Source organism: Balaenoptera musculus, chromosome 1, assembly GCF_009873245.2.
Source record: "Balaenoptera musculus isolate JJ_BM4_2016_0621 chromosome 1, mBalMus1.pri.v3, whole genome shotgun sequence".
Taxonomy (NCBI): domain Eukaryota; kingdom Metazoa; phylum Chordata; class Mammalia; order Artiodactyla; family Balaenopteridae; genus Balaenoptera; species Balaenoptera musculus.
Window position 1 is genome coordinate 57,882,823 of NC_045785.1, and position 14,581 is coordinate 57,897,403.

General features: G+C 37.8%; 1 protein-coding gene across 1 annotated transcript in view; it reads right to left on the reverse strand.

The window, feature by feature from the left end:
* Positions 1–3,703: 3,703 nt before the first annotated feature.
* C1H1orf141 (chromosome 1 C1orf141 homolog) overlaps positions 3,704–14,581 on the reverse strand; it is a 45,799-nt gene continuing 34,921 nt past the window's right edge. Inside the window, exons 5-7 of the mRNA XM_036830346.1 lie at positions 10,932–11,074; positions 6,408–6,561; positions 3,704–4,691 (exon numbers count right to left, since the gene is read on the reverse strand). Of these exons, the coding sequence (XP_036686241.1) occupies positions 4,104–4,691; positions 6,408–6,561; positions 10,932–11,074 (885 nt within the window). The 3' untranslated portion in view covers positions 3,704–4,103. The remainder of the gene's footprint in view (positions 4,692–6,407; positions 6,562–10,931; positions 11,075–14,581) is intronic.

The following is a 14,581-nucleotide window of genomic DNA, read 5'->3' on the forward strand; positions in this document are numbered from 1 at the left end:
CCGTCTCTGGGGTCCGCGCTGTTAGCCGCGGCTCGCGCCCGCCTCTGGAGTTCGTCTAGGCGGCGCTCTGAATCCCCTCTCCTTGCGCACCGCGAAACAAAGAGGCAAGAAAAAGTCTCTTGCCTCTTCGGCGGCTGCAGACCTCCTCTCCGGCTCCCTCCCGGCTCGCCGCGGCTCGCCAACCCCTTCAGGCTGTGTTCACGCCGCCAACCCCAGTCCTCTCCCTGCAATCCGACCGAAGCCCGCACCTCAGTTCCCAGCCCCGCCTGCCCCAGCGGGTGAGCAGACAAGCCTCTCGGGCTCGTGAGCGCTGCTCGGCGCTGAGCCTCTGTGCCGGAATCTCTCCGTTTTTCCCTCTGCGCCCCTGTTGCTGTGGTATCCGCGCTGATAGCTGCGCGGCTCGCACCCGCCTCTGGATTTCGTTTAGGCAGCGCTCTGAATCCCCTCTCCTTGCGCGCCGCGAAACAAAGAGGCAAGAAAAAGTCTCTTGCCTCTTCGGCAGCTGCAGACTTTTTCCCGGACTCCCTCCCGGCTAGCACCAAAGCCCGAGCCTCAGCTCCCAGCCCCCGCCCGCCCCGGCGAGTGAGCAGACAAGCCTCTCGGGCTGGTGAGTGTTGGTTGGCGCCGAGCCTCTGTGCAGGAGTCTCTCCGCTTTGCCCTCCGCACCCCTGTGACTGCGCTCTCCTCCGCGGCTCCGAAGCTTCCCCCCTCTGCCACCCGCAGTCTCTGCCCGCAAAGGGGCTTCCTAGTGCCTGGAAACCTTTCCTCCTTCACGGCTCCCTCCCACTGGCGCAGGTCCCGTCCCTATTCTTTTGTCTCTGTTATTTCTTTTTTCTTTTACCCTACCCAAGTACGTGGGGATTTTCTTGCCTTTTGGGAGGTCTGACGTCTTCTGCCAGCGTTCAGTGGGTGTTCTGTAGGAGCAGTTCCACGTGTAGATGTATTTCTACTGTATCTGTGGGAAGGAAGGTGATCTCCGCGTCTTACTCTTCCGCCATCTTGCCCCTCCTATCTCCTCTGTTTCTTAAAGAGAAAATTCAACCAATTCAAATGTAGTATGACAGATACTTGATATCAATTTTTATGATATTATGTTTGTTCTTTCTCATTTTCTATATATTTTTAAATTAATTCCATTTCTCCTAATTTTGGAAGTCTTCTTATATTTTCTATTCAGGTAACAGTTACCTCTTCTATCAATTCAGATTACGATTGAGAGTAATACATACAACCAGTGTTTTATAAAAAATAGTGTAATAAGTGTGTGTGTGTCTGGGGGGGGGTACTGCACTTGAATCAACTTAAGTGCTTTTATTATTTTTCTTGTCAAATTATCCCTGTCTCCTCTAGCATCTTTATCTGTTCTATTTATTTAATAGCTGATTGCTGAATGAGCTGGACTTGGCAGGATGAGCAAACAGGAAAAAACTTTATTTTTTCAGATTTTTTCTGACTGCTAATCCTACAAAATTACTGTGTTTGCTTATTCCTCCCCATCCCTAGGTGAAACCTCTGGCAATTCTCATAATTTTGCCCTTTTCTCCATTACATCCTGCCTGGCTGGCCACCGTCTAATTGCTGTGCCCCTTTAGATGGCTTGCTGTTTTTCTTAGTTGGCTCAGGGAAGCTCAGGTCTGTTTTTTGCAATATCTAGTGACCACAGTCATGTAACTGGTAGAAGGTAAAGTCCTGCCCATTATGGACTGGTACTATAAAAGCAAGCAGAACACGACCCCCTGTTGAGGCATCTGAAGGAAAATTCATGGACCTCTGACTTCCCAGTTTTTTCATAGGTTTACAGTTTCCTTGTTGGTCTCCTGGGGACCAATGAGACCAGGAACACTTAATTACACAGGACCAAAGACAACCTTTCTCTGGGGTAATCCATAGATCCCAACTGCTAGCTAGTCCCTGGATACAGCACAACTTCCGTTATTACCTTCTAACTCAGAGACTGGTTTCCAGGGCCATATTCAGATCTCAGCATCAGAATAGAAACCATGTCTAACCTTGCACCCCATGTCCTGCAGATGCCAGCATCTATTTGGCTGAGGAGATAATAGATTAAATCTGAGAGTGGAAGAGAAAGGTGCTGAGCTTATGTCACCATCTTCCCAGAATCCACTGCTCCCTGCTGTCCAGCTATGTCAATGGCCAATCCTCAGCCAAGTGGAATTTTTAAGTTGATTTAGTGCCTTTCTAAAGGATAAAACTCACAAGCTCCAGCAGAAACTTCCAAAAATAACATACAAAATCCTCAGTTCTAATTTGAGTCTACTTTGGGCTGAAGTCTGGACACTGATTGTAGTTAGGTTTAGCATTTAATTTAGAAAAGATGGTAGTAAGACACTTTTGGGAACATCTTTTAAGATGTTATGCTTACACTAAGAGCAGGAGAAAGGATGGGACTAAAAAGGGAATTTTAAATGAATGCTTACCATACTCAAGATACTCCACACTGTTGTTTTAATCTTAAAAATAATAATACAGTAAAATAAGGTATTGTTGTCCTCATCTTAAGGCAGGGATACAGAAAAGTGAGACTCAGGTAGTTTACATTATTTGCCCAGGTTTACTCATAACTGCCCAAACCCAGGGCCTACACCTGTTTCTCTTGTACTGAATATCAGGAAACCCTACCATCATTACTTGGGCTATTATTAGGTATATTTTCTATTTCTTATCATTTGTATTGTTAGTGGTTAAGAAGAGTCTGTGTTTTCTCTTCTGAGCCAGCAGGGTAGTTAGGGAAACTATTTTGCTTTGCAGTGAGCGAGGGAGGAGTGAATATGGGGGTGGGGTAGAGGTAGGGGGAGAATGGATAGGAGCAAGCAAAGAGAGCAAGAGGGTCAATCCCTGTCTTCTGGAAAGAAAGAAAGAGGACTTCATGACTTCGAGTTGCTGCTGCTGCTGCCTCTCCTCCCCAGCCAGTTACAAAAAGAAAGGTAAAGAGCCAGGAAAGCCTGTGCATTTCCACCCTACTACTTCCTACATACCTGAACCCACCACCTTATCTTGAACTCTTTTTCTCTTGCTCTTCCCTCATTTACAAAGTCTCCAGTTACACTATCTTTCCTTCATCTCTGTCTCTCCTTGTCATCCTATTTGAGAGCCAAAATCTGCCTCTACTGTGAAAAGATGCCCAAGAGTAACATTGATGACATGCAATAAAGAAAACCTCCAGTCAGTGGAAACAGAGAAACCTGAACAAGTTTACCTCCTTACCCTCGAAAGTTTCCAAAAGACCTCCAAAACCTTCCTTTAACTGAAATGCTTCTAATGAACCTACTTCTCCTCAAGTACTAACAGTTAAGATTTTTTTTTCAAAGTCCTTAAACTAGCGGATTACCAATGAACTCTTCAAATGCAACTTGTTTCTAAGGTGAATTCCGTCTTTACAGTGTTTGGGTTCATGAGAAGTTAATGAGTAGACAAAATAGCAATGTAATAATATATTTTAAACTTTTAATCCTTTAAGGATTTGCTACAAAATTATTTAGCTTATTAAAGATAAATTATTTAACAATTCAGAAAAAAGTCAAAGTTATACTTGGTAAAGGCATTATATAGTAAAGAAGTTCCAACGTTTACTAACAAAAAGGTATTTGAAATTTTACAGTCTTTTAATTGCATGAATTGCTAATGTAATACTAGTTTCCAATGATTATCCAAAATGCTGCTACGATGATTAATTCCATATGCATCAAGTAATGGTATATTTGTCTTGTTTGTTATCCAATTATGGAGCAAGGTTATTGACGTTATTTGGCTTCCAATAGCAAATTTCCAGAGTCAGTCTATGCCATTCTTGGTCCTGAATCTACTTTACTGTAGGAATGCTGATGATTGAGGGATCTAACTGAGATAAGAGAAATTCCTGAACTAGTTCCTCTTGTTGATCATTATTTCCTAATTTTGTCCTCTTATTTACTAAAAATAGTATACCACTGTTGGTTTGTAATTCCAATTTCTATGCTTTGTTTTCTTCTACCATCCACTAGAACATTACCATTTAGACAAGAATTTCTTCTGTGATCTTGGAACTTTATTTGCTTTTGCTGTATGAACAAATTTTGCTGTATAAACAATATTTTATGAGGTGCTTAATTTTTACTTGACAAGTTTAACAAATCATCCAATGGTGTTACATTATTTATTTTATGGACTTTGAGTATATTTTTTGAAGGCTTTGAGCAATATTTGACAGGTGAGGCACTCAATTTGCTCATTGGTTTTACTGTAGAAAACATTTTTTCAAATTTGCCAGTTTTAGCACTCATTTCTTGAATAACAGTTTTATCAAGGAAACCCACAAATTTTTTTGTTAGGCTGGAAAAAGTCTGTGAAAAGTTATAGAGTTTATTCCAAGATATGTTTTCAAATGTCTGCTTGCTAGTTTTCTTCCTTAGTTTATCATCTACAACTCTACGGCTTACTTCAAAAGATACTGCTTGTATAGCTTTCTTCTGTGTTGTAGGCAGAGTTCTTTTGGGTTTGGAAGGAGTAATAGATTGACCTCTAGCTACAGATTTGAGCATTTCACAATTTCTTTCTAAAACAATATTTGATCTTTTATATGGGTAACCATTTCCATTTTCCATAGAATGGGAAGGAAGCCTATTTTTTGTCAAAAGTAACATTTGTACATATCCAGTCTCATGGAAAATTATGGGGTTTGTATCATTTTGTTCCTGTGGATTAAAGAAAAGAGTATTCATCATCAGTCTATTGAGGCAAGAAGGCTATAATTTTTAAAACATGAAAATAAAATGGTAAAGTATTCTAAAAATGACTACATAGAAGTTTTTAATATAAACAATAATGGTATTTAAACATATAAAAAAGATGTCCTTGTATGTGACACACTTCTTTCTCTTGACACTCTGTTGAGATGTTAGGAGTAAAATCTGAACTTTTGGCCTCCTAAAACCCTTTTTGAAATAGAGTGAGATATAAAGAAATGTTTGGTGTTGTCACTGGGAAACATGATAGTTGGTGGGATGGAACATTGTTCTGTCATTTCTTAGGTTTCCATGTCCAGAAACAAGCAGCATACCAAAAAATGGATTGAGTCAAAAATCAAAAGAAATATAACTGATTATAAGCCAAAATTACAGTCTGAGTATCCTAATAAGTTCAGAAAGTGTAAAATTTTCTTTAAAATAATTATATTCATTACTATACCCCAACATTTAGCACAATACTTAGCCCAATAAAAAGTGCTCAATATATATCTGTGGAATAAAGTAGCCAAAGTAATAGATTGACTTAAAAATAGATTACTTTTATCACAGTAGTAGCAAAATCTGTATGTATGAGCTACTCACTGAACTCTTTTCCACATTTCCATTATAAGGAAAAAAGATTAACTCCACAGAAACTCAACAAATATGAGTATTACTAGTATTTAGCTTGTAAACTTTAAGTCAATGATTGCTACTTTTCCTTTAGAAATATAATTAATGAAGTAAGAAATTAGGATCATCTAATTGTATATTAGTGTCCTTAGTGTGAAAGGCTTATTAATGCATATGATTACTGAAAAAATGACAAAAGATCTAGTTTTGCAGTCCACTGGTGATGCCAATGTTACCTATTTAGCGATAGTAGTAGAGGTTTGTCAAATTTTTGGTCTGTCTAATCAATACCTTAGGGAATTTTCCACCTTCCGAGTCAATGTACACTTAGGTAGAGGCAAAAACTCATTTTATCAGCCTCCCTTGAGGTTAGGGTGTAGGTGTGTGACCTAGGCTCTGCCACTCAGACACACCTAAGACAGTCTTCAGTTCAGAAAAAGCAAGCATTTTGAAAAGTAGGCATTGTGAAAACTATTCTAGCGAGGATGGTGGTAGATATATCTAGCTGAAGGGCAGCACTGGCAAAGATCTTAGAAACAGTGCCCCCTGCCCAGAATCAGAGTTGTAAACTTTTATCTGTGACACAGCATGGGCCCCAGTGGAGCAATCTGGGGCTGTAACAGGGTTAGTCCTGATTGGAGAGCTTTCAAGCCAGATTGTCTCTCCAGCATCCTAGAGACTCTGAGCTACCAGATGGCCTTTAATAAATGTATTTTCTGGTTGAAACAGTTAAAATAGATTGATAGAAAAGTGAAACATAATCCAGTCATTTAAAAAAATACCATCTTTATATTTCTTTTATAATCAAGAAAATTTGATAAATTGTTCTTTATAAAGAAAAACACAAAATTTTCAGCTGGTGCAGAGGAATCCCCAGATTTGGGGTGGAGGTTCTAAAAAGAACACTAAGAATGTGTGTTGTTGTCACTTCAGAATATGAAGCCAAGAGGTAAGGAGAATTTATCAAAGATTCTGGGCACTGGAATATGACATTCCCACAAGTAGTAATAATACACATTTTTACTGAACAGTAGTAGATGTTTTTATTACCGTGTAAGAAGTTGCTGTCTTTGCTGGACTAATGTCGATTATCTTGGCATTTGGCTCTTTCAGTTCATCCTCAAAGCACAAGGGGAGCAAGCTTTTCTTTCTTACTGAATACTCATTTAATTGATCATTTCTGATGGATTTATTTTCTTTTGTACTAAAATCATTCATCTCTGGAGGAGATTTTATTCTGAAAATGAACACAAGTTCAGCATAAATGTTTATAGGGCTGATTTCAGCTTGTCTGTTCTTGTCTGCCTTTCCCATTCCTCAAAATCATTACTGCTAGAGAACAAACGTATGGACACCAAGGGGGGAAAGCGGGGGCGTGGGATGAATTGGGATTGACATATATACACTAATATGTATAAAGTAGGTAACTAATAAGAACCTGCTGTATAGCACAGGAAACTCCACTTCACTGTACAGTAGAAACTAACACAACATTGTAAAACAGCTATACCCCAATTAAAAAAAAAATCACTACTGCTAACATCTCCCTCAAACCCTCTGCCATACTTTCAACCTGACAAAACCATCCTTTCCTGCTTGGTTTGTGGGGGAAAATAGCAAAAGCAGGGGTGGAAGCAAGACAGTAGTATGTGTGCCTCTTTGGTTTTTGAGTGGAGAGGAAGTATATTATGTAGGTTGAGGAGAACAACAAAGGAAGAGAGATATATTTGCCGCATCCTTTGTTGAGATTCTGGGATGAAAGTGCTTTGCAGGGCAGCTTCCTGCCAACACAGGGTGACCCTAGCTTTGTTATCAGGATGAAATGGTGTGGTTAGGCAGAGAGAGGATATAGTTTTCATTCCAGATCTCCCTTGGTCCACATGTGACATGGACACTGAGATTAGGCTTGCCAACAAGCTTGTCATTGCAGGGGTGCAGTGACCCATAGCAAAGGCTTGACATGAGTGAGGTATAAATAGACAGTCTAAGAAGAGATGAAGACATGACAAGAACTAAATGAGTTCTACCATACTAGTGATAGTTTAGAGTGGACCCTATCCAGGTTCAGAGAGAATAGACTATATGTTCATGAAGCACAAATGTCAGTAGCCACAGAACATCTAGGAATGAGGTCAGCAGTACAAGGGCACTGACCAAGATCCCTGGCCAAGTACCTTTTCCTCAATGTCACAAAGTCCAGTGAGCCCCTCACTCATATACTAAGATACCATGGTAGAAAGAAACAGAAGGACTGTGTTAAACCTAAAGAGGCTGTGCATTTTTACTCCAAACAAAGTTTAAAACACAATGGATTAATATGAATTTTTTTCATTACACAGGGTTTGAGGATCTCAGGAGAAGTATCAGAATATATATATTTATATATATATAAAAATAAAAAGCTACTTTTTTTTCACATCCATGTTGTACTGTAATTAAATTTGTATCTACTATAAAAATGCAATTGTATTCTCTCTATTCATTTTTCATTGTCTTCCTCTCCATTTGACTGTGAACTTGCAGCAGATAGAGCATGTGCTCAAGGTCTGAATGTGACCTTGTGTCACATGTGTATGACCTTGTCTGAATGTGAATGTGACTAGCTGAGCAGTCTTAGAATGGTCATTGGATTGTAGTATGGGCCTAGATGGCCATAATAAGCCAGAATAAATTCATTCTGGTCTACAAGAAAATAAAAGGCAGAACTCTTCTTCTTAGAAACATCTTTGAACAAAATAAAATAAAAAATTTTAAATAAATTACCTTTTATTAACTTAATATTCTAAGTCACCAACCAAATCAAATGATCCCCTAGGTTTTTATTTTCAGTTTGAGCTGAAATTATAAAAGATTTTCATAAAAGACACATATATATTATGGCATTTAGAAAATACTTTGCATAAAATATTTTTCAATATAAAATAACATGGAAAGTACTTGGTATTGTGCTTGATCTGTAGTAGCTACTCAGTAAAAACTTCTTAAGTGAACAAGATAGAACTGGAAAAGACTGAGATCAAGGATCTAATGTTTGGCTAACATAAAACTGGTCTTGGGGATTTTTGTTGAAGAAAGGCATCCCCAAATTTGCAAATCTCTCTAAAATGTAAAGTCATTATTAGCCAGCAGGAAGCCTCAGATGGTTAAACACTTGGTATGGAGAGAGGTCAGTTAGCACATGCCAAACAGACTTTGCCACCTGGCATGAATAAAGTGTCCAAGGCAGAACTCTTCCGAATATGCCTGCTGGCCACTCCAGCATTTCTCTACTTTCTTAAACATGTTCCCAGGCACACATGCTGTTGGCAATAAATTCAGTATTTTTCTTGTCCTCAAGTAGTTTGTATCCTAGTGCAATGTTTCTCAACCTTTTCCACATAATGACAGACATATTAGTTAATAGTCTTTGTTCAGTACACTGAGATAAACACTTGAGAACACTTGTAGCCTGGCTACCATGGGGCCAACTCAGCAGTTTTGAAGGCTGAAGGATCAACATTTCAGCACACCTATATCCCTCTCTGAGCACAAAATTACCACAGTTTATTGGTTAGGAAGCTCTGTTCTAGAGAGAGGAAATAGTCAAAAGACAAACAAACGAACCAACAAAACATATATATAAAATAATCTCAACTACTTGTAAGTATTACAGAAAAATATAAACATGACGCTTCATCTAGGGTGGCTATGGGAGACCTCTCTCAGGAGGGGATATTTGAGTTGAAATCTGAGAAAGGGAAGGAGGCAGCCAGGTGAAGAGCTGGGGGAAAGCAAGTGTAAAGGTGTGAGTGTGAAACCAGCTTGGAATGCTCACTGGAAGGCCAGTGTTGCTGGAGTGTAGTGATGAGGAGAGTGGAGTAAGATGAGATGAGACAGGTGTCAGGGGCCAAAACACATAAGGGTACATGTTAAACAGCCCGCCACTGCTATCAAGGAACATTTCAGAGAAAATGTGACATCTGAGTAGAACTTAAAGGATAATGCGGTAAACAGAGGGTTGCCTACTTAAGAGTCCTTTTCCCCCCTTTTTTGCTAACAGAACCCTGATCCTATTCATTTTTCTCCAAGCAACCCTGTCCTCCAAGGGAGGCTGAGCACCTTCCTAAATCAAGGGAATGAATCTTGAATAATCTAAGCCTGTGCTTTTCAAAATGTGAGCTACAACCCATCAATTTAGACAATAAATCAATTTAGCATCTCCTGACCAACATTTAAAAAAGTAGAATAGAATAGAGTGTATCACATAGATCCTTAGTAACAATTGTTCAAAATACTAAAATACTGCAATCAATTTCAACTAACAGAAAGACAAATAATTAGGGGTCTATGAATCTGAATCTTCTGCTCCACAGATAGATAGGTTGATAGATAGATACATATAGATATTGATATAGATATCAATCATTGTGATATAAAAAGTATTTCATACTGTGGGTTGTGTTAAAAGCTGATAATGATTTACTGGTTTTTAGATATGAGTGTATGAAGCTATTCTAGCCAAGGAGACACCAGGGGAGGTCTGCTGGAGGGCTTTGGGGAACATTTTCCTCACTCTTACAAAAGGGTCAAAGAGGGACTTCCCTGGTGGTCCAGTGATAAAGAATCTGCCTCACAATGTAGGGGACGCAGGTTCCATCCCTGGTCAGGGAACTAAGATCCCACATGCCACGGTGCAACTAAGCCCGTGCGCCACAGCTACTGAGCTTGCACACCTCTACTAGAGCCCGTGTGCTGCAAACTACAGAGCCCTTGCACCCTGGAGCCTGTGCACCACAACTAGAGAGAGAAAACCCGCACGCCACAACTAGAGAGAAGTCTGCGCACCACAAGGAAGAGCCTGCACGCCGCAACGAAAGATCCCACATACCTCAATGAAGATACCGCGTTCCAACTAAGACCCCACGCAGCCAAAAATAATAAATAAAATAAATCTTTAAAAGAAAAAAAGGGTCAAAGAGCTTTTCTCCTTTTCAGTGGGTGCTGTTACCAGTTATCTTGAATAGTGGTCACCATCTTGTACAGCAAGGCTAGGAGGACAAGTTAGTTGCTGAGACAGTAGAGGCAAGTTGAGGAAAGATGGAGAAGCTGGATATTTGATGGCATCATTAAATCCCTGAATTAACCTGGAGCTGCCTTACTGATGGACTTCTTGTTATTTGAGATTATAAATATCTTTTTTGCCTAAATCATATGTAGTTAGTTTTCTTTTAATTGCAGCTAAAAGTGTCCCAACTATTCAAGATGAATAGGAATCTATCAGAAGAAGAATGTTCTGAGCATAAAGAACAGAGGGGGTCAATCACACAGTACTTGGAACAGACTGTTTGTTGTGATTAGACTCAGTATAAGCAAAGGACAGAATAGACGACTGGAAAGATATTATATGCCATACTAAGGACTCTAAGCTTTACCATTTTTGTTATAGAGTCTTCAGATGTTATTAAGTAGTGAAATAATGTGGTAATATGACTAGATACTGATATTCCTTGGCTAAAGATTTTCTTAATGACTATATCTTAAAGTTAGATGCAGTTAATTTTCAGTTATTTCAATATAAACACACAATGTGTATACCTGTAAATAGAGTCTTTTTCATTCTTATAAGCATTAGACTGAATGCTGGGTACCGGAGAAAAGATTGTAGAACCCAATGTTCTTCTACATTGTTGTTGTCTATGCTGTGAATACAGTTCATGGAAGGGCTTAGCATGTTCCGCCTAAACATAAAGAAAAGGGGAAACTATCTTAGAAATTATTTTTTCCATGTCTATATTGATAAATAATTTATACTTGATTATTCATATTTGGAATAGCTAATTATGATAACTAACAGCTGACTAGATCTTTAAATAATTTCAAATATAATGCTTATTTAATCCTCAAAAAAAAAAGCCCTATGAAATAGATGTTATTACCACTTCATAGGTAAGGAAACAAATCTACAGAAATTAAAAAATTTGCCTATGCTCACACTTTTTACTAACTTTTATTTTCTTTGTCTCTAAAACTTAGCCATTATTTTCATATAAAATGTATTTCTCCAAATGCAGGGAAAGTCTTAAGTTTAAATACTGAGAAAAAAGCCCTCTTGGTTTAAACAGAAACTTTACTGTCTCATACACAGAGCAGGTATAGCAGAATAGTTCTGAGTAAAGGGGGAGAAACTGTAAAAAAGTGATCCAGCTTTACCTAGTGTCTCAGATTGTCTCTGTATATTTCTATTTAAATATAATTATTTAGATACCCAAAATAAAGATGCATATATATAAACTGCGTAACTTGTGACTGTCCATCAACCAACCAAACAAATATTTGTTTAGTACCTACAGTTTTTTTTCACACTAGGCACAGAACATATTTCATTCTGGATAATATGAGATAAAAATTTAAAATATGACAAAAATCCAGGCCATAAAGAATTCACATTCTAAATATATATGATTAGCATGCATGAATCATTGGCAAATAATGTAATAAGATAATATCACTAAGAACCAAACCAATCAATACAATCTATAAATGAGGAGGAGTTTAGAAGAGAGGGCTGGAATAGACAGGAAACATTTCATCAGTGAGGAAGAACTTAATGCTGGGATTTGGAGATAAGGACATATCAGGAGAGGCCAACAACATACATCCAGGGTATTCATAAGACAGTCAACAGCATATTCAAAGCCAGGTGGGGCAGGGGAGTATTTATCATTTGTTGTGTATAAAGGGTAAGTTTCAATAGTCAAGAAGGATGGTTGTGAGAGGGATAGACTATCGATGTCTTCAAAGTCAAACAGATAAACTTTAACGTAAAGAAAAATGGCCAAAATTGACTTGAGAAGATGTAGAAAATTTGAGCATACCAATAATTCTTAAAAGAAATGTAAAGAAGTTTCAGATAACTACCTTTAAAAAAGTAACCCAGCCCAAATAGATTTATACATAGGTTCTTTCAAATTTTTATGCAACAAATAATTCTTATGCAATATAATATCAGTTAAATTAAAAAATAAATAACAACAAAGACTTTTCAGTTCTTTTTATAGCTGACATAGTCTTGACACCAAAGTCTGAAAAGATCATGCACCAGAAGAAGCCTACAAGCTAATTTCACATGTGACTTCAGGCGATTTCACAAATTCAAAATAAAATACTACTCAACACTATACTAATGGAACAATTTGTAATGGCTAAACAAAATTATCAAGAAACTAAAAGCTCCTAATAGTTCTAAGTTATTATAATTTGTCTCCCAATAGATCAAAGGAGAAAAATAATGTAATTATTTTAATAGCTGTAATATTTGAAATACATTTGATAAATTCAGTAACCATCATTGATAAGAACTGTAATAAAACTAGAGAGAATACTTTCTTAATATGATAAAGAATATCTTAGCAAAATTTAAAAAATTATACCCATATAAAACCAATAACTAATATTATGGTTAATGACAATACGCTAGTGTGTGGCAAGACAAGAGTGACACCTATCATCAATATTATTTATAGATGTTTAGGAAATATTGAGCAATGCAGTAGGAAAAGATAATGGAAGTAGTAGAAACTCTGGAAAATTCTTATTCAGTATGGCTGAGTAAGCCTCTATCAGAGCCACCTTCTCTCAGATAAAAACTATAAACTCTAGACAAAATACTCTAGAAAACACACACACATACACACACACACAAATTGCCTGAAGGTCCTGGAGAATGAACAAAAGCAGGTGACAAAGAAAAAGCATTGAAACTTGGAATTACTGACTTGCGTAGAGTGAAGTTTCTATTTTTATGGCTTTTAGTCTGAAGGCAGGCCAAAGTATAGGACATCTAAAACTCTGATAGAAAACTTAAGTTCTTTCTGGCCAGAAGAACCAGAGGAAGAAGTTCAGGCTGACCAAAACTTCTGGGAAATGAGAAGGGAATGATAGAAAGAAGAGTGTCAAAGATGATAGCCCCATCTTTAATGTATAAACCCTGTCCAAGTCTCTTGCTGACCCATGAACGATGCACGTTTAGGGAAAACTGCAAGCAGCCCAGCTAATGATATAACAACTGAACTGAAATTTGAGCTGCTGCTATAGGGACAGAGTATATTTTGAGCCCAACCAAGTTAGCTGACTGCTAAAACAGTAACATCATTACTCTTTGTAGGAATATAACAGACTCTGGAGTCTCCACATTATAACAGTTGTGGTGTCCAGGATAAATCCAACTTAACATACAAAGACCAGGAAAATGAAACCTAGTCTCAACAGAGAAGGCAATCAATCAAAACCAACTTTGAAATGACCCAGATGTTGGAATTATCAGATTTTATGGCAGCTATTATAATTATGCTCAATGAAAAAAGTAAAATATGTTCACAGTGAATGAAGAAAAAGGAAATCTTAGAGAAATAGAAACTATTTTTAAAAATGGAAATTCTAGAACTGAAAATATATAATACCTGAAATAAAAAAACTCACTGGTTGACTTTAAAACAGAATGGAGACATCAGAGCAAAGAGTCAGGGAACTTTAATACAGACCAATAGAAGTTACCCAATATGAAAAAAGAGAGAAGAAATTTTTTTTTTTAGAGGGATTCAGAGACATATGTGTCCCTGTGAGAAAACAATAATGAAAAGTCTGAGCCTGCTCACCTACCCTGTGATCTCAGGCCACAAGTCTCTGGACAGGAGGCTGGCTGCTGTAGGAACTCAATAAATACTTGCTGAACTCAAAAAAGAAAAAAAGAAAAGTCTGATATATGTGTAACAAGAGTCCCAGAAGGAGAGGAAGGGTAGAATGCGGTAGAAAAATATTTAAATAAATAGTGGTCAGATGAAATATGATCTTAATTTGATGAAAGACATAAATTTATAAATTCCAGAAGCTTAATGAACCCTAAGCAGGATAATTACAAGAACACCATGCTTAAGCACATAATCAAACTGCTGAAAACCAAATATGAGGAAAACATCTTTAAGCAGCCAGAGAAAAACAAGTTATACACACAGGGGAACAATTCAAAACACCCCTGACTTCTCATCAGAAACTATGGCGGTCAGAACTGTGAAGGCCAGTAGATATTGGAACATCATCAATATGCTGAAAGAAAAAAAAATTATCAGCCAAAATTTTGTGTCAAGCAAAAATTTCCTTCAGAATATCCTTAAGACACTTTCAGGTAAAAGAAAACAGATAATTTGTTGCCAGCAGACCTTCACTACAAAATATACTTAAGGGAGTTC